The 20,954-nt window shown below is 38.5% G+C and overlaps 1 protein-coding gene across 6 annotated transcripts in view; it reads left to right on the top strand.

Annotated features, from left to right (window-relative positions):
- The first annotated feature begins 6,131 nt into the window (after window positions 1-6,131).
- Window positions 6,132-20,954, top strand: part of cfap46 (cilia and flagella associated protein 46) — a 92,590-nt gene continuing 77,767 nt past the window's right edge. For 5 of the 6 annotated variants that reach the window (XM_074675730.1, XM_074675727.1, XM_074675728.1 and 2 more), the window contains exons 1-13: window positions 6,132-6,390; window positions 6,481-6,602; window positions 8,914-9,045; window positions 9,366-9,430; window positions 10,289-10,453; window positions 12,412-12,535; window positions 12,729-12,823; window positions 13,676-13,810; window positions 13,982-14,081; window positions 14,483-14,581; window positions 16,238-16,428; window positions 16,831-17,056; window positions 18,126-18,243. In XM_074675730.1, coding sequence (XP_074531831.1) covers window positions 6,342-6,390; window positions 6,481-6,602; window positions 8,914-9,045; window positions 9,366-9,430; window positions 10,289-10,453; window positions 12,412-12,535; window positions 12,729-12,823; window positions 13,676-13,810; window positions 13,982-14,081; window positions 14,483-14,581; window positions 16,238-16,428; window positions 16,831-17,056; window positions 18,126-18,243 — 1,621 coding nt within the window. In that variant the 5' untranslated portion in view covers window positions 6,132-6,341. The other variant, XM_074675729.1, reaches the window with a different exon arrangement.

The following is a 20,954-nucleotide window of genomic DNA, read 5'->3' as shown; positions in this document are numbered from 1 at the left end:
AATGCCATTAAACTCACCAAATTTGGCACATGGATCACACCAGTGTGAAAATGTGATACCTCAGGGGTCTTCAGGACTTTTACAAAACTGATCCATTCCACCTCCTACTTATTCTTACAAAGGGGTCCCAATAGAGGATATATTCGCCTCCAAGCATGACAGCATTAAATCAGGAGGCTCTCTCCTTTTCTTATTTCTTTTCAACACCTGCATAAAATATTCTTGCACCTGTATCCAAAACCAATATGCAACAGAAGTCATATTTGAACAAGCTTGACCCAGGGCTTTCTGCAGACCAACTCAAGATTTGTTCAGCTTTTTGTGGAGGCTGCGAGTAAAGTACAGTCAAAAGCTTGAATTATTTGTCATAGGGTGTGACTTGTGCAGTGGGTAAATGTTGTATAGTTTCTGACAATTGCACCAATATTTAAACTCATAGAACTCTATACAATATCTGATTCTTTACAGGATGTAGTTCTGTAGGGATAAACAAACCTGCTTGCAAATATTTACAAATGTTGTGTGTCTCAGAACTGAACTCTTGAACGTTTTCAGCAGACACTATTACAGTATTTTAAATCACTTTCTGAAAATATTAAGTTACACAACTCCTGAGAGCAGACATCTGAAAATACAGATGGGCAAAGAAAAATACATAAGTTTGAACAGCCGTCACAAGCGTTTTTCTCTATTTTTTAGCATGAAAGCTTTTAGTAGCTTGTACGTGCACCACTACTTAAAAACAAAATTATTGGTGTCTTTCTTGAAAGGTTTGGTGGTGTTCTTCTTAAAATGTTTGGGGCTATCCTTTTGGAAAAAATTTTGGGTATCCTTCGTACGATGTTTGGTGGTGTCTTCCTTAAAATGTGCAGGGACAACCTTGATAAGATGTTTGGTGGTATCCTTCAAATGTTTGGTGGTATCCTTCAAATGTTTGGTGGTATCCTTCAAATGTTTGGTGGTATCCTTCAAATGTTTGGTGGTGTCCTTAAAATGTTTGGTAGTATCCTAATGTGGGGGACAACCTTGTTAAGATTTGATAGTTTTCTTCTTAAAATGGTTGATTAAAACAACAATCAACTATCTTCTTTCCTCTGTATGCTCTTCAGGTAGATTTCAGGGTTTTGGAAATGAGGTGAGGTATATGACATACATCTAAGTGTCAATTCTACTGTTTTCCCACACTTCAATATCTGTTAGAAGGAACAGGGTACAAGGCAACAGTAAACTCAGCTTCTTTTCCCACACTGCCTTGCAGGGTACCATTTAACAGTGCGCTCAGTCATTTTCCCACACTGCTATCCTGACAGGGTACTCTTCACTGTAGGTTCAGCCATTTTTCCCACGCTGCTGCTTTGCAAACCATGAAGGGTACATCACAGATATGGTTTGTCACTCAAAATGATGTCTTAGTTCTGAATTCCCCAAATACTTAAAATACTTCTTGTTGGAAATGTGGTGCTATTTATCTGACCAGAATACCTTAAAATTATTAATCTAACTCCATTCTCCTCTCACCTCTTTCTAGGCAGTTCGTTGATGTAGAAGGATCAGGAGGCGTCCTGGTTCTCAGTTGAACACAGATTTATCAACAATAGGTCAAGAATATGCATTTACAGAGATCTCTGGTGCAGCCTCATTTCCCTGTTCCCTACATGTTGCAGAGACAGTTCATGAGACCGACCCTGACTCTCTATCTCAGCACCAATATATAGTCACTAACAGAGTTTCTCTAAGGAATGTAGGTTGAGTTGTCTTCTTATTGGCTCTCCAGGTGTTGTCCATCTCTTATTGGCTGCTGGCTGTCCTCTGTCTCTGTCTGCGACTGGCATTCATCAAGTGGGTGATCAGCCCCCCTTCACTTATCTGTAGAGAAACTTTTAGAAACACATCTCTCTCTTCCTTCTTTATTTACCTTTGTCACTTTGATTGAAACACCTCAACTCTAAAAAAGTTATTATTGACTTGTGTTATTAGTGTCAAACTTACTTCTTTTTTATTATGGGTATAAACATTAACTTCACTTTCGGTCACTCTTTACTCTGAGTGCTCCATAAAATCCCAGGAGCCCACAGCCCCCTCAAGTGTCCTGCAATTCATACCACCACAATGAGCATATGTGTACAACCAAGTTAGTAAAAGCACATATTATAGTATTGATAATAAAAACATGTCTACATAGGCTATATATTCTTTCAAGGGCCAGCGGCTTGAACTACAACCTGTGTTTCTTTTTCTGTCCGCCAAAATCTTCCATGGACAAACATGGCAGTTTGTTATCACTGCCTCTGTGAAAGGGACCTGCAATAATTTAAAAAGTTTTTTTCTAACATAATTAAAGATCATGAAAGTTTTATGGGGATGATTATACATTTATTTTCACATCCTTCACAAACATATAAATAAACATATCTTGTTTCCACCATTTCTATGCAGTAAAATGCTGCCAACTTCTACACATTGCACCTTTAACTCCAGGTTGTAAAACTTACTGAAAAGCTTCTTTGTATTTCCCTCTATTGCAAAACATTCCTTCATCAGAGACGTATAAACTGTGTCATTCAGATACAGAAATATCTCTCTTTAATCATAGATGACGTGTTTTGGCTCTGTGTCAATATGAAGACAGTTTAAACCTCCACATGGTCTACACCCGGAACAGTACAGTGTGATGGGACTTGCGTGTATGAACAGCAGGTCCCTGGGCTGGTGTAACCTCTGTTTGTCTGATGCCATTCTTCCATACCCAGACTTCACATGGAAAAAGTCTTTAATTATTTATTACAATTTCAGCAATGATCAATAATTTATCCTCCATTCTGTTCAAACATCTTAAAGATGAGCTTGTATTATGGGCAAGTTTAGAGAAATGGAAATTATACAGTTATGGGAGCAGAAAAATCAAAAGACTTTATCAATATGATGGCTTTGATGCATTATAAATAAGAGGTGGATCAGTACTCTTTAAAAGATTTGTTATAAAAAAAAATACCTCCCACTCTGAACAGCTCTAAGCTTTGAAACATGTCAGTGCAGGAGATCTATTAAATCAAAGTAATTCAAAAGTTTGTAAGGTTAAAATTTAATGACAACACAACACTGAAAAGAAAGTTATAAAAGGATTATCAGCCCTCCCAAAATACTTTTCATTTCAGAAAGTGTTCTCATTAAGGCTGCTAAGCAATTAAAAAACCCTTTAAAAACAGTCCTGACTCATCTTGTTTATTTGAAAACGTGTTCACAATGAGCCTCTGGGTCTTAAACATATGAGCTTTAATCTTTGTGGTTGATGCTTCCGTTCTTCTCTTGAAAATGCAGTAATGATTCATGCTAATACATGACTACTAGTGCATTATTTATCTCGGTTCTCTACATCAATGAAGCTGACATTTAAAGTCAGTAAAAAAAAAAGGGCTTCCAAGTCCCCTAAAATTTGATTGGCCACCTCAGGTGCCACCCTTAAAGCTTAAACTTTGATGTGCTCTTTGTCTTGTCAGAGTAAAACTTTTTTTGAGTTATTTTCTCAAAATCACTTCTTTAGATAAAAGTTGAGGAGGATTTCATGCTCACCCTTTTTTAAGTAAAAATCATTCATAGGACACCTGTATGACGTGTCACAGTAGTGTATGTTGAAGACAGAGAGGGTTAATTCTTTTATTTGTGTATATGCACACTTGTCCCAACCACTATGCCCATGCTGGTGTCTCTGTCAAGCCATCCCTCTCAAAAAAAAAAAAAAAAAAAAGTCTGTATTCACCTCTGATCAACAGTGCTTATGATAAATACAGCAGCAGCTCTTACAGCATTCTACACCACATAAGCAGAGTAAAGGGGGAACCTCGCCTGCACGCCAGCTCAATATGTCACTGCCCATCACAGTGGTATCTTGGTTTCTTAGCATTAATTCAGCAGGATGAACTTCCCTCTCTTTTTACTTCCTGAAGTTAAATTCTGAAAAGAGTCCAGACATCTTATTCTTGTAATCCAAGACAGTTAAGTCTCACTTTGAAAATGTTAGACACTCCTGTAGGCACTTCACTAGCAGAGAATTAAAATAAGTAGATACCGTTGACACAGTGAAAAGACTCTGGTTGTTTATCCTGAGAAACTGGCACATGCTCTGTTATTAAATCAGATATTAAACTATTTTTTGTTAACACTGGACTATTTGTGAGGTTTTACTCTTACATAACATGTTATTGCTGATTGATTGATTTTAATTTGCAGTCAGGATACTGTGTTACCAGATTATTGCACTGAAAGATTATTTCCTTTGAGATAAAGATTATTGCAGACTGTACAGTGGACAGGTGTATTGTTCTTCTGTGCAGTGTGACTGGCTGAACAAACACATTATCATTTTAGGAGAGTATTCATCATGAAATATTGCACCATCTGTGTTGTCCAGATTGCCTGGCTGCTGGCTTTGTTGAGCCAACAAGACACTCTCTGCTAGGAATCATTTATATTACTTACAACCAAAAGAAATCATTCTGTTCACTTTTAAAGAAGTAGCTCCTGCAGGACTTCATCTGTTTAAATAAGCTCTATTACTACAAGTTACATAAAAAAAACACTTCTGATCTGTTAAACAACAAGTCCTATGCTATGAGGATGAAAATCCATACTCGTGTTAAATTGAAGTGCTTCATATATTTTATGAGCTCACCTGGGTAACTCTGGACACGCAGTATAGCCTCTTTTAAAATATTTATGTGTACAGTACACAGGTGTTTCTCTCTGCAGCCCAACAGTGAGGATTCACTTAGACTCACATTACCTTACATTTATCAGCAGAAGCACTGCTGTTGCTCTGACAGTTATGAAATTTTAAACAACAAATAAAAGCACTAACTCAAACCATTAAGTAGGTCAAGTGACTGAGGAAAAACCTCTTACTGAAAATAATTATATATTTCACATTTAAAGCCACTCCAAAGGCTGAATATTCTCATAGGGTGTATATTTAGAAACAAGTGCTTAACAAATTAGCTTGAGGGTCACTGAGGAGCTTTTTGTGTTGCTTTGAAATGCTGTCAGGTAATATTACATGATTCACTCAATAAAACAGCAAACCATAAACTCAAGTCTGTTTCTGGAAGAGCCACAGCAGTAAGCCTGTCCTCATGACTTTGTCCACCTACATATCAGAAATATTTTTGGGTTTGACCAAAAAAATTATGCAGATTTGCACAAAGTGTCCCGATTTTGTTGATGCACTCTGAAGTTAGAAAGCATGAGGACTACACATATGAAGAGAGGATGTTTGAGTGTAGGCAGGTCTCCAACAGCATACACACTGCCTTTGACCTTGAGGGTTTTTCAATGGCAGGCCAATAAATATTTTAAGGCATATCAACGGACAGACAATCTTGCTTTTCTCCAGTAATTGCTCTTTCCCTCTCACTTGCTCATCTAAACTCACACACAGTTTTCTACAGAAGGAGAAGTGGGGGTAAAAAGTCAGTCCTCAGTATTTATGTTTGGTTTCATTATTTATTTGTGCATCTTTTTTTTCTCTTTTACCTGTTTGTTTATTTGCGTTAGGATTTTTGTGTGTGCATGAAAAAAATCATAGATAAAATGTTGAAATAATAAACATTATACACACATTACACAGTTTATTCATTTATTTATTTTTATTTATTTTATTTTATTTTATTTTATTTTCATTTTATTTTATTTTTTATTTATTTATTTATTTATTTATTTATTTTATTTTTTATTTATTTATTTATTTATTTATTTTTTTTGGGGGGGGGTGTCATAAAAAAGTACATGAATGCAGTTATTGGGGACTGTGGAAGACTTTGAATGCCATGTGTCTTTTTATGTGTTCTAATGTTATTATAATGTTTTGTTCATCTATTGTTTATATGCTTCGACTTTTTAATGAAATATATTTCATGTAGTTTTGCATTGATAAAGAGCATTTAACTTTCGTTGTAGAATGAATTGTTTAACACTGAATGCGATATTTTCCATATTTATGACACGCTTTGCTCAAATGAAACATGGTGACACCTTTTTTGCCCCAATCATCATCCGTAGTTGTAGGCCGGTCTTCGGTTGCTCAGCAACGTACCAAACTAACAAACTGATGAGGTGACAAAAAACGTGCAGGTAGAGAGTGTCTGGAAAGAGGGTTAGTTTCCCAATTAATAAAACAACATCATACCATATTTAAGGAAACTCTAAGTTTGGCGGAGGGACTAAGTCACCTTATATTCAACGCGCTAAATATGTTTAGCACGAATATTCGTGTTAAAAAAGTCTAATGCTGCCTAGCTAACGTAAGAGTACAGCTAACTCGAAACCAACAGTTTCTAACGTCACCAAAGATGGAGCTGGATATTATTCACTATCTTAAAAAGACAAAGAAGGAAAAAGGTTTGTCACATGGCCGCAAAACTCAATGATAGAAATTAAAGGTAGTGGAAATTTATCGTCATGTGTGTTCTCGACAACGTATGTTTTCAGACTCCGGGGCTTTGCAGTCAGCCTATCGTCTGCTCACGAAGGGCTACGCAGCTGGAACTAGCGGAAGAACCCCCCGCGTCAGCCCGGACCTGTACGTCGTGTGCGCAGAAGCAGCACTGCAGGTGAGACTGGAGCCAGGGCGGTTCAATGTGATGCGTTTGTTTAACTAACATACTATCTCCTGTGCCGAATAAAGACAAAGGATGTCAGAAGTCACACCTGGCTTTCTGCTGCAGAGAGTTCACGTAAAGTGATGTCCTTATTTATCCTGTAGCCTGGATATCTAACGTCACGTGAGTGTTTAGAGATGCATTGAACAGGTCTGACTGTTTACCTTGATGTTGCTAGCCCCCGAGATTCTCTAAACACCAAGTAGTGCACAGTACCATAAATAAATTCTGACTGATATTAATTTAATCTGAATATTTTTGACTGCTCTATGTCTAATTTATTGCTTAACTAAGTTTAACTCAAAAGTTTAAACACAACATTTGAGAGAGGATTTTGTATTCAGCTGGTGCTATCTTCTGTAAAGTGTCTGCTTTCAGTCTGCACCTGTCTTGTGCAACTGGGAGTGTTACACTCTTTTCCTTCTCTGCGATTTGTCTCTGTTTGAGATGTTAGAATAACTTAGACACACCGCTGCTTTTAGTTGCTCCTGACTAAAGCAGAAGATTGTGGTTTTGAAGGAGGTCAGACCCAGTGGAATCAAACCACTTCTGAACATAAAGTAAGCCTTTTTGTGGGTGATTCCTCAACGTAATCATTAAAAAAACAGCAAATTATATCTGTATTGAAGTTCACCTTTATACATTTTACACCTGTATTAAAAGCAGTATATTTAAGTCTATCCATTGACAGACTGTCAGAAAAATCCATTCAAAGTACTTTTAACAACTTAGATCTGGCATAAGATATGATGCTTTAACTAGCCTCAAGAATGTGAACTTAGTTTGGCTTTTGAACAACAGCAGCTTGTTTATCATGAGGTAGACCTACAAGCTGACTGACTCAAGGCATAATGTTTTATTTTATTCTCTCTGTGTGATGAAAATGTCCATCCCATCACACATGGGATTGTGGTACACCATTTTCACATCATTCAGTAACATGTTTTTTTCCACATTTCTTTTAATGGCATGTTTAAACTATTAAATCTTAATGTAGAAAAAAAAATCCAAATGCCTACAGTTCACACATCTTAAAGTTATCAACCTATCTACATATTTTATGTGTGAACAACCAGCTTGCTGTTGCAAATCATCCATATTCATAGCATTGATATCTGTTTATCCTTTTAAAGAAAGTAGTTCCCATAAAATAGTTTTGTAATTTTCAGGTCCATGATAAATTAAATCATTCATAATGTACAACAATTGTGGTTTCATTGCATCAGCCTTTCTCCCAACACAATCTGTTTGTACAAAATAACGTTGAGTGGTTCATTGTGAGGGAAAAGCAGCACAAAACCCAACAACGTGCACACAACTCTTTAATAGAGTCAGTATTTTGTTTTTTCCTGTGTTCTCATTTAAATTTAATAACTACTTCCATAATCAAGCTATACATGTACATCAGGGAGATCCACATGACTCCCAGCCCATATACCTTACATCTAGTTTCTTCAAGCCCTTAAATTCCTCTACATATTAATAAGCGTCCTCTTCCCTGGGAGGTTTAATGGAAAACACTTGATTAACTCTGAGACTTTGTTAGTAACAGTTACTCAGATACAAATCAAGAGGAGGAAACCTCAGCTGGACTCTCTCTGCTGATCACAGATTATGTCTCAGTTTTTGTACAGTAACTGTATTTTTGCTAAATCTGACTGCTCTCTCAGTAGGAGATGGTAATGAATATTCACTAATATGGACTGAGTTGTCCCAGGGCAAGGGAAACATATTTGAATAATGAAACGCAGTGATATCCCATAATGTAATTTGTTCTCTCTTCTCTGTGTCAAGTTTTCTCAGTAAAAGTGCTGCTTGCCTTGAAGTCTGTGGCTTAAAAGAATACCAAATTACACATCAGAATCTTCTCCAGTTTTCCTGAGAGGCATAAATATTTCCATTACATTAAGACATTTACGGACACAGCTATCTCTATTTTTCCTTTTTTTTAAGAAGAATGAATCACACAATCATAACACAATTAAAAGTTCAGTATGTAGCAATAGTTAATGTCACAGGATTCTTTACTATTCAAAACTGTGTGATTCAGCCTTAAACAGTGTAACAGCTCTGACATTGCCAAGGGCAGCAGCCTGCGGGTAAGATCATCATCCAGGTCTGTCATACATACATTACACCATACGTGAATACTTTTAATATAGTCTTTTACTTTGAAAAATGCTGGTGACATAATTTAACAGCGTGAAAACTTAAAATATTTATCTTGTTTGTGCTTTGTGCCTTTCCTCCTGTGTGTTTTCAGCTGGGTTGTTTGGAGATAAGCACAGCGTGTCTAAAGATGTTCTTTGAAGAGAATCCGCCAGCTAATCAATTTTTGTGTCGAGCCTACCTCTGCCAGGGCCAGCTAAAGTCTCCGCCAGCAACTGGGACTGTGGTGAGGACAGTCAAAGGACACATTTCTTCAATGGGGGTTGTGTGTGCTAATTTTCACCTGTGCCATCAAGATACACACACTAACTGTACAGATGTACTGTAGCTGAGTGCACTTAAATAAGCAGATGCCCCAGCTTTTGTACTTTTCTTTTTAAATGACTTTTCTCTCTTTCTCTTGAGAAGTACAGTTCTTTTCTGAGTGTTTCTTTTTCAGTCCAACTGTGGCCCTATTCTCTGTTTGCTTTGTCTGATCTTTGTAGTCTGTGTGATGTGACAGGTTCTCACTACCCCCTCCTCCTTTTTCACTGTTTTCTATTTCAGGAGGACTTTGAAGAGGCTGTGCTAAGTTTTCTTAAAGCAATTGAAATTGCAAAATCAGAACCAGGGTATGTAACCTCTGAAAAGTGTGCTTGGAATTGTTGTAGCAGTGTCAAGAAAGCTGATCATTTCTATGTTTTGCACAGTTTGTCATCTGCAGGGTCAAGGTACGATGTTAAAAGCACAAAATGAAAGTGAGATTTTCATCTGGGATTGGTTCAGTTTAGCTCTGAGGGCTCGGGCTGCTTCATATAGATGTTCTGGGGCACAAGGGTTTGATCTGCAAACCGTGTTGAAAATTAAAGAGTCTCTAAGTGTCATCTGGCACACTTATGCATTAACTTCAGCGTGTATTCTTCTAAAGAGTTTCAGCTGAGTGGAAATATCAATATACTGGGTGGAAAGAACAATGAGAAACCACATAATGATACATAATTAGGACAGAAAAGTTCCCTCATTACTTCCTCAGTGTTGTGGATGTTTGAAATAGTGACTTAGCCTTTCTGGGAAATCAACACTGACTCTCCGTGCTAATGAAGTCATACGCTGTCAATGGAAGGGGGTGAGTGAGCTGTTCCGATTAACACCGTAGGGAATATATGACACATCTAGCCCAGACACACAACACAGTCTCTGGTGAATAAATTAGCAGCATTCAAACGGTCTGTTCGCAGTTCCCCCTAAAAAGTGCATTGAATTAATAAATTCCTGTTATTTACCATAGAAAGGCTTGCATGGTGCCCTCCTGGGGTCTCATTGGATGAAGCTAATCTGCACATACTTGCAGTTTATATGACCTCTCCACAGAGAGATGAAACTTGGTCTGAATTGAGCTTTACTAGGAGATGAACTGGCTTGCATGTGCATCACATAAATAATTTAGAGTTCTCTGTTTGCTTGTTTGACTTGTTGTTTGTTTCTTACAGATGCAACTTCATCGTGTTCAACGCCTCAGTGCTGTACTTCCATACAGTGCGTCCTCTCCTGCAGCCGGGGCGGTGTCATCACCTGGTCCCCTCCCTCCAGCAGGTGGTCTGGAGTCTGAATGAGGTGGCAGACCAGGACTACAGCTGGAGGGCTGAGCTGATGATGCAAGTGAACCCCCAGTGCTCTCTTACTTCCCTCTCATGAATAAGTCCAGTCCTTATTCTGTCCAGACTCATGCTGGATTCATAGGGGTGACGTGTGGAGCTCATTAACCAGCAGCTTGCTCTCTGGCTCACTTGTTAATTTGCTGTTTTATTCTCCTTTATGGCGCAGAGGATGTGTTAATATACCCTGTTTTATCATGTTCTCTCATTAAAGCCAGGACCCCTGTGTTACTCATCTTTCACAGGACATAATGAACCATTCGTGTTCAGATAAATGTTAGTGATACAAATAGCCCGGGGGGGTTTTATGATTGGGTACAATATGTCTGAAATCCACAGCTGGCTGTAGCCAATATAAGACGGGCTGCCTGTGTGCCCTCAACGCTCCACCCCAAGCACTGTGCCGTCAATAATGAAGAGCGTAGCCACACACTGACTGGCACAAAGAGGACCAGATATGAGGGTAACTTTTGTTTACATTGGGAAAGTCAGCTGTCAAAAGTAAGGCCAAAAATGGGAACAAGACATGTTTTTAACGTGAATAAAAAATATAAAATGTACTTTTCAAAGATCTCTTTTAAAAGGCCACATACCTTTTATGTAACAGGGAAAGTAGCATATAGACTGAAATAAGTCATTTTACTTGTGCTAGAAAAGAAATGAGCTGTTAAAATTATTTATGAGGCTGACACCGTCTTGGTTTTGTTGCTGAATTGTAAAACAGCTGAATCCCACTATACTCAAATATGAAGTCTTGTAGGCTACAGTTGAGCTGTGATGGGACATAAACAAATCAGCTTCTCATAGTTGTCCCGTCTCACCCTGTCAGGATTCTGTTCACCATGTCTGCCTGCTCATCTCAAGATAAAAAATTCAATGCTCAGTTTTGATTGAAAAATGACTCCTTGATTTAGAAATTAACTGTAGAATTAATTCCTGTAACTTGTCTGTTTCTTTTCTTTGTACTCTACCTCTCCTTTAACACTACCAAAGTCTGTATCAGTGTTAATGTTTGCAGATGTTGTATCTTAATTTTCTTCAGCTTTGTTGATTTCTTTCACTCAGCTGTGTTTTAACCAAGCTCCAGCCCAGAGAAATGAAGCTAATGCAGAAGTCGTAAAAAACTGCAGTTTGTTGAGTTTCTGCTTGAGGCTGGCTGCTGAAACACAGGAAACCATGAACACACCGAGCCAGAAAGACACTTTTTACAGCAAAATGAAACATGTTAAAAGCCTGGTACAAAGAATGGCTTCAGTCTTGCTCTAACAGTACACACTGTTTAGAAGATCTCAGAGGCACAGTTTACCTAATTGAATGTGAGGAGGCTCAAAGACCACATCTTGAGTTTAGCCTTTCCAAAAAGCTCCCAGCAACAATATACTTTAAAACGATGTATTAGAAACAGAAAGGTGATGTAACAGATACTACATCCATGCATTATACAGTCTATGGTTGTCCTTTTTTCTGCTGGTGATAGAATGGTCAGCCATTGCCACAGATCTTAGGAGGTTTACTTTTCAAATGACTCAAAAGTATAGCAAAAGATATCCTCCTTTTTTCATCTGTCACATTGTCAGCGGGAAGAGAGGAAATCATAAGCTTTCTAAAAGTGCCAGACCCCTCTCTTTGGATTGACTTGGATGATGTGTTTAGGCTGGCTGTCACTGTGAGATGTTAACAACCATTGTGGAGTTTGACCAATCAAAACGGATTGTTTTTCACACTTAGGTGATCAACATGAAAAGGGGGTAAATTTTTTCTTTTTTTCTTTTTTTTTTGCAATGAAATTGCGATAATTCTTCTAATTTGATCTTAGATTATAAGCTGATACAATAAATAAACAGTATATTAATATCAAGGTATTAATATTAATGTAAGGACAAAAAAAATGTTACCTGCATCCAAGTGTTGTGAAAGTGTGAAATAAACAGTGGAATCTTCTCTTTCTCTCCATTCAGGCACCTCATTGTATGTCTTATAGACTCTGGGAACACAGAAGATGCTGCGAGTTTTGCCAAAATCACAGAGGAATTCATCAAATCAAATTCCCCACATCTTTATCCAAGACTCTTCACTCTACAGGTAGAAATGTGTAGCAGTAATTTTAAAAGTCTATTCTTTCATATCCCTATGTGTTATACATTTTTGACATTTTGATTCATTTTACAGTTTTATAGTATTTGGATAAAAACCTATTCAAGCCCACTAAAAACTGCAAGGAAACAAAGTGGAGCTTTTAATGAAATCTGCTTCTATGTGCTAACACTTCTCCCAGGCACGGCACAAGCTGACAGAAAGTGATGTCCTCATTGAAAAGAGCCAGCAGTGTTCCACTTTAACCGTCATTTACAGAATACAGGATTTTAAAAAGTAAGGAAAAGAGTCTTTGTTGTATTTATGTAAAGTTATTTTCTCCCCCCTTTGACATTGTAGAACCATTTGTTTTGCAGAGAGACTTGTTTTTGCGCTTTCATGATAAAAGGCTTGTACATCTAAGCGAGCTGTACTGCGGATGTAGTTGTTAAGAGCAAACATAAAATCGGATCAAAGACCTCTTTGTTTGGACAACTGTAGAACCTGCTTTGTGAACTGGTTACATGTTGACTCTCTTTTGATGCTTCCCCAGTCTAAATAGGGCAAGTTCAGTCGATTACTTCTGATCTTAAAGAAGCTCTTAAAGGAGGGGAGTTATATAAGGGTTAATGCCTGCAAGGTGTCCATTATCAGGGATTAATGGGTAACTGGGGGAGAAATAAAATGTCATATAATCACAGATATGATCTATTTTCAGAGGAATGGGAGTGCACATTTGGTTGATTATTGGTCACATGGTCCATCCTGTGGGGTCTAGAGGGAGCAGCATATCTAACCCTGTATTTTGAGTCATTTCTCAGAAAAGCAGAACACTAAATTATACATCCCCAGCATTGAAAAAACAATCATTATCATAAAAAATGTGCATTAATGCACCAGTACCATTCCTTTTGGAGCACGAATACAGCTTTCTGCAGGCGTGTGCAACCTGTCACAACTCCTTATAGCTCTGCAGTTCAGCTACAAACTTCAACCACATGACTCAGTCTGACCACACCATCCCTGGCATTATATAGGTCGTTCTGCCTTAGGTTTCTGCACAGTTTGATGAACATGAAAATACTTATGCATGCACTGTTTGATGCAAAATTGTCTGTATATTAAGACAGCCTTTCATGATGTTTGCAGCAGGTTGGAGGCAAAAAACAAGGATAAACCAACAGGAGAGGAGCTTGAGGAGATTTGCCGTCTACTGGAACATACAAAACCACCCGTAGACTCCAGCTCTCCTCAAACCTCAACACCGATCCAACCAGCTGACAGGTCTGTGACCTGAAGTGTCCTACACGTATCTCCTACTCTTACCCTTTTTGCGTCCTGATATTCCCACTACCATAAAACCACATATGAATATCCTAAGGGCAGCACATGGCTGAGATTACTGTACTGCAGTGTTGGGACTTGTATAAATTACGTTTTATCTGGGATTTGCAGAGTTGCCTTCCTCCTGGAGCTGGCTCTGCTGGCCTTGCAATTGAAGCATCAGAAAGTGGCTGCCGACTGTTTGAAAGAGCTGAAGTCTGCAGAGGAAGCTGTGAGTGTCCGATATTCTCTTAAAACCTCAGGCAGCTGCTCAGCTCTATGTTGTAACTGTACATGCTCCAGAAACATGCAAATTTATGCAGAGAAGTTGACATCCCCTCTTAAGTAGACACTTGACAATAGATGAGATTAATTAGCTCAGCTTATGCCCAGGGGCTCAAGAGGTTGCTGATTACTTTCAGGAATGTAAAACTTCCTCTATAAAAAGGGTTTCTGCTATGATGTTCCTTGCGAATTATATTAGATGATAGCATATTTAACCATGCTCTGTGTGTGTGTGTGTATGTGTGTGTGTGTATAAAACTCCTGGCACAGAATATTAGATATGTATTTCCTCTCCTCCATGCACAGCTGAACACTGACCCCTCACATCACACGTCTTTCTCTCTTTAGAGCAATAGCCAGCGCATAATAATGGAATGTGTCAACTGTGAAATCAACGTCCTGAAGAGAGAAGCAAAGATGGATGACTGTTCCAAAGCCAATGTGGAGGTGCTCCATCATATGCCTGAATTATCAGCTATGTGTTTCTGCTGCGTGTTATTATGTGGGCAGTGGACCCATAAGCAGTGTCTGATTAACTGTCCAATAACATATTTTTCTGTAATCTCATTGTGTGTTTAAAGGCAGTAAAACAGACAGGCAGCAGATCCTCTGCTTTACATGAGAGGCTGCCTGTCTTCAACAGCTTCTGTCACATCCAGAAACCCACCTTTAGTTTTCCCTATAATTCTGATTTCATTTTAATAAGACCTGTTCATGTTTCTATCAGCACTGGTGACAGCCATGTGTTGCTGGGTGGTCTTTCCACTCTGTTCTTAACATATCGAAGAAAGGCCTCATGTAAATAACTAGCAGCTGGGAAGATATGCTATTGTCGCGTTTTGATTCTATTACGATTTTTGAGATGCTGATTCGATTTTAATTGCGATTTTTCAGTATTTTCAATCTTTGCAATTGTTTGGTTTGCTTTTTTAACACCCGACCATGTGAAAAAGTTAAATGATGATCATTATGTCTACAGACTATATCGGGAGCCATTTTTTCCCATTAAATGCACATCACATGAGTCAGAGAGAAACATTTCACCCTCTGCTGGAGAAAAGTGGTAACTTTTTTCCAATCCAGTTTAACAGACAAAGACTGAAATGAAAAATCTAAATTTAAAAGATTTTTTGACAAAGAATCCCAATTTTGATATTGTCAAACAAAAAATCCTGATATATCAGGATTTTTTTCTCCAACCCCTGAGAGATATCCTCTTTGAGTCAATGAGGAGCTAAGGAGGTCTTGATGTTCAAGTCATGATTGTCTAGGGAGACAGTATTTGATCACAATTCAAGATATCATGTGGTAGTTACGTTTTTCAAACATGCTTTTAATAGGAGAAAACAATACATTGACAACATCTCATACAATTTATGTCCATTTTACTTTACTGTCAAATCAGACACTACAAAAACTCAAAACAAAACTCTTTTGTCTTGTTTCTGGTAAAAAAAAAAAAAAAAAAGCTAGATTAACCTGGCAAGTACAGAAGAATATTTTTCAAATATATTACAAGTCAAAATTGAGTCTGATTTATTTGTGAAGAGTAAAAAAAAACATCTGCCAATAGACAAAAAAAATAAAAAAAAACTTTTATTTCATTCTTTTGTGTTGGAGTCAGTCTGAGGAAATTTCAATTGACAGGAAGCAGAGTGCTTCTCCTTCTACATCTCTTTTGTCCGTTCCTCTGTGAAGAAAAGGGTCCACTTGTAATCTCATGCTCCAGTGAGAAACAGAGATGCTCCCTGGTATCCTCTCTGTGAATGACTGAGGTGTGGTGTCTGTTATTGTAGGTCTACTGAAGCCTTTGTTTTTAATTTAGCTGATAATATTCTTGCAAATATTTTAGAGGGAAGTAATTATAGATTATGTTGGGGTGGTGTAAATCATATATTTTCTCCTCCCTGTCAACAAAAACACCGTAAAGAGAAGTGAGCTTATGTTGTCTCGCTTTGTATTACAGCATCGGGGTGACATTTTAAAACCAGCGACTCGCATTAAATATCACTCAATCCAATTACTCTTGCTAAGTGCCAAAAGTGTTTTCCTGCTCTCCCTGCTACAGAGCAGATGCTCAATCTGTAGTTTGTTATTCCACAGGCTCGGCTGAGGGAGATAGGAAAGTTGGATCAGTGGCTGCAGACAGCAGTCAGGGAGGGGGACCCTCGGGCCATGCAGGCGGTTTGTGCGACCCAGTGGAGCCTCTGCCTGCCGCTCTTACAGCACAACCTCAGGAAACACATCAAGAAGCCTCTGCTCAGGGTTTCCCAAGTACTGGAGGACATACAGAGGTTCCTAGCTTCTTCTTATTCATCATGTTTTATGGTTGTGTTTGCATGTCTCAAGGCTTTTTGGTTTCTCTTATGTTGTTGCAGTCATACTTGACTGAACATATAAATTCAGCTGTGCTTTTCATATTTGTTTACAAAACAAAAAGCTATGGTCAACATTAAGTTTGAGACAATTTAAGTTATCACAACATCTTTCTGAAGTGTTGTTATTACATTATTATTATCTCTTTAATTGTGGTTAAAATAAGAATCAGACATTTTCTGCGGTACCCATTTACTGTGATTTTACCAACTTATCCAGAGATTTCTTTTTTAAGTAAAAATGATACCAAAAACATTAAGATTTCCCTTCATTTTAACATATTAAGCCCTCCTGGATGTGTTTGTGTGTTATTTCCACAGCATGTTGTTGGAGATGCGCTGTCAGGTTCACTCAGAGCTGGCAGTGATTGAAGAGGAGGACGGTCGCCTCGAGGCTGCTTTGACTCACCTCCAGAAAGCCTCTCTGCTGGATAACGGGGCACAACGAGAACGCCTGTCGTCAGCTCTCCACCTCCTGCAGCTCAGAGGGAACCTGCACCAAGCCCCTCCCCGTGCAGAGGATAAAGCTGCTATGCTCATGCAGCAGGTTTTTAGCCCATCTTTGTCAGACACTCTAATTATACACAATATGTGTTCTTTTAGCTGAAAAAGGCAAGTTATTAGTGTTAGATAAATGGGGCTTATTAGCAGCAGTTACCTAGAGGTTCTGTCGAGAGATGAACATTCTCACTACAGAGTTTTTAGCTTTTGCTTGAAATGCAACAGTGTAAAAAAAGGTCAAATCAGTCACTTTCTCAGAATTAGGGATGGGTACCTTTCACATTTGAAACGACAAGGTACTGATGTCCGGTACCTCAACGGTACCGATTTTTTTGATGATTAGATTTTCAAAGTTTTTTAATTTGACATATTTATTTTTCAGTATATAAACTTGCAATGCTGTGTTCATGTCACAGTCACAAGGGTCCGCTACCAAAGCATGTTACCGCTTGATTTTGCGTGAATCGGTACTTGGTATGGAATTTGGTCTGTACCTATAAAAGTGTTCAATGTGGTACCCATCCCTACTCAAAATGTTTAAAAGACTAAGAAATATCTGCTGATATTTCACCCATGGGACTACTTCTCTGAGCCCTATACTTAGAAATATTGTCTTCTGTCTTCTTGGCCTTTTAGAGTCAGAGATGACAGCAATTTAAAATGGATAGAAACATAGGGGGATGCAGTGTCAACTATGACATAGTACACTCTGCTACCTCCATCCGTCAGCTAATGAACGTCATGCTAAGAAAATTATAAATCAGGACCATTAACTAGAAAAGTATTTCTCAACATAATAAATTACACAAGTTAAAGGCTCATAATCTCACAAGCTTCAGAGTTCAACACAGGTCTGTTTGTCCAAGTCTCACCTTATTTGCTAATAAGTCAGTCATAAATCACCTTTGCATCGGCTTTTTTACTTTTCACACCTGGACATTACATCTGCTTTTATACACAGTCCACTGTTAAACGGGTAGATTCCAGACCAGTTGGTGCGATTTGTCGACAATAAGATCCAAATTCGGAGTTCAGCAATCTTCTTTAAGACTCGAAGATTTGTTCGCTCAGCATGGTTTCAAGTCCAACATGCAGCCATTCGTTTTCTTTCTCAGGCCAAGGACATGCAGCCCCAAGAAAAGACCGGTATTCGTCCAATCCTGGTCGCTGTGGGTCTTCTTTTGGCTCCCAATGATTTCCAGATGGTGCTGGATGCAGACAACGCTTCCAAAAGTAAAAACCAAACTTTCTGTTTTTTGTCTCTAAGACACAGTAAGTGTTCTGACATCTTCATTGGTGGCCTGGTTTTGAACTTTGTACTTGTTTTGATTTTCTTCTGGGTTTCATGTTTACCAAACCAGTTATTCATATCTGCGTGATCATGACAGTATTGATGTCCTCTGTTATCATGTTCATGTTATTTCTGTTGTGTTTTGATCCCCCATCACACCAGCTGCTAGGTTCTGTCTTTAGAGTGTCCCAGTATGCGTCTTTCCATCTGAACACTCCAGATACCATATCAAGGTTTCTTGAACAAGCTGTTTATATTCACATCACATAACCAGGATACTAACATGCATGCTAAACACAGAATGGGATTTCTTGGTCCTTATGTGGTGTGCTCAGAAATTACCTCTGGTAGGGAGAGCCTGAAACACGGTCCCTTATTTTTCTTGATGAGGAATCACACAAGTCATTTAACCTCTGCAAAAGTTCACTGGCCTGAAATAATCTACCCTACATACCTTTTATCTTGGGTATATTCTGCTGGCAGCAAAGTACGCATTTTTCCTTCATGCATCTACATTTAACAGAGGAATAAGGAAACACAAGCATCAAAGAATGTGGTGACTGGAACTGGTGGCTTGCTGTGCATTATAGATGAACAGTTGACTGCAGAATGACTTCAGAATTATAATGTTATTGTTTTGATAAGATATTTACCATTCATCTTTTCCTCACTTATATCTTCTTCTTCTTCTTGCTCTGAAACTGCCACTGTTCCTGCTCCTCTGTTTCTTCTGTTTCTCCGTCTGTTTTCTCACCGTGGCTGCTTTGAACTACTCCATGTTTGTGTCTTTATTTATGTTCTTTGAAGTTAATGAAATGAGTCATGATGCATGAATAATGTGCATAAACCCAAACTGAAGGAGTTGTCATGAGTTCTCAGAAAAGTAAGAATATACCTGAGGTTTTGTGAATATTTTGGAATCTTTTGAGTTTTTTGATGATTAATTTTAAAGTAAAGACTACAATATTATTGTATGTTGGATGCTTGGTGATGTCAAACTAATCCCTCTGATGTGAGCTGTCCTTCACTGGCAGGATTCACCTGGAAGGCAGTCCTCTGCGCTGACTGTATAACGAGCTGCTGTCTCAGTAAAGCAGATACTGATTAGTCCCAGACTGAGTGGATGTCACAAAGGAAAATTGATGTTCCTTGTTTGTATCTTAATTCATCCCTCTGTCTTAACGTATGGAAAGAGGCTCTTTCACTGACAAAGTTAAACTTTGTTACTAAGTGGTGTACGATGTCTCAGAGAATCAGCATGTAGCTCACAGTCGAAGCCTCATCGACTGAGTGCAGTGGATCATGGAGTAATAGAGCCTGAGCTCAGGGAGCTACTTTGATCTAAGACTCATTCCAGGCTCCTTATTCCTCAGCATCAAATGAACATTCAGGCGTCCTAATGAAGCAGGGAAAAACTCAGCCTGACAGCTAGGAAACAGCTCCTTCTGCAGGCACAGGTCAAAAGCTTTGGTCCCGGGAGACTCCTCTTGTTTTGCTCCATAAACCTCAAGCATCCCCCAGAGGATGTTACTTTAAGCCCTGTGTTCTGAGGTTCTAAAGCCAGCACAGCAGGTATTCCTTTAGACTGGCAGAAACGGATAATTGCCTGCCACAGTTTTATATTGTTGTTTAGAACTTGATCAATAAGAGGTGTGTGCTTGAGACCATGTGTTTGTGTGTTTGAACCTTCAGGGTGTGCACACAGGAACTGGAGTGTTTGGCTTTTTTAAATCACTCCAGTCAAAGTCAGAGACCTCGATCAAAGATTCATTACAAAACTTATGCTCCACAATCCCTGTTGTATTGGATAATATGACTGTGTACAGTTATTTCTGTGTGCTTGTTTCATGTTTTTGTTTTGTTTTGCCTGGGCAGGTGAGTTGTGGCTTAAGGGATAATTTGTTAAAGTTGTTTTTCCGGCTTTGAAATCGTTGTTGTTGACTTGGGCCTTGTACATATGTTGCCGGGTTAAGGATGCACTGATATGAACATTTTGGCCAATAGCGATATTGGATATTATTATTGTTGTTATGGCCAATAACCAATATTAACCCATATCAATATTGGATGGAAAAACAACAACAACAAAAAAAAACAATCAACTATGGTGCACCCGGGATAAACATCATCAAAAAAGTAGGCTTTGTCTGTTTTTTGGATTAAAAACAGGAAGAGGGCCATAAAAGAAGAAGGTCCGCTCTTCTTATGTGGTTTTGGTATTTACAGTGGCTAGTCACAGAAAACAATATTATTTGAGTTTTGAAAGATCGTTGAAGATTCTGTGAAAATGGCTGGGAGCTAATGAGTAAATATCAGCCCATACCTATATGTTAAATCTGCCTGGGAAAATCTGCCGGTTAGTGCAGCTCGAGCATACCAAACCTATATTTGGCAGTGTTTTTCAGATGGTAAAACCTGTACCAGCCAATTAGAATGAACCCCTGCATGTAACTGTGATGTTTAAGAAAATAAAAAAAAACTCAGTTTACCGGCGTCTACATGAAACCAGGAAACCGGAATCTTCCAAAGTCTTTACTTTGGCCAGCGTTTTTTTTCAGAAAACATTGTTTTTAGTAACATAAAACTACAGTTTCATGGGGATGACAGACCTTAACATATAAAAATATATGTGGTTTCCCAGATACCAGACTAA

Source organism: Halichoeres trimaculatus, unplaced genomic scaffold, assembly GCF_033239565.1.
Source record: "Halichoeres trimaculatus isolate MK-OKI-2021-1 unplaced genomic scaffold, fHalTri1.1 fHalTri1_scaffold_8, whole genome shotgun sequence".
In the NCBI taxonomy this organism is placed as follows: Eukaryota; Metazoa; Chordata; class Actinopteri; order Labriformes; family Labridae; genus Halichoeres; species Halichoeres trimaculatus.
This window is presented reverse-complemented; position numbering and strand designations above follow the sequence as displayed.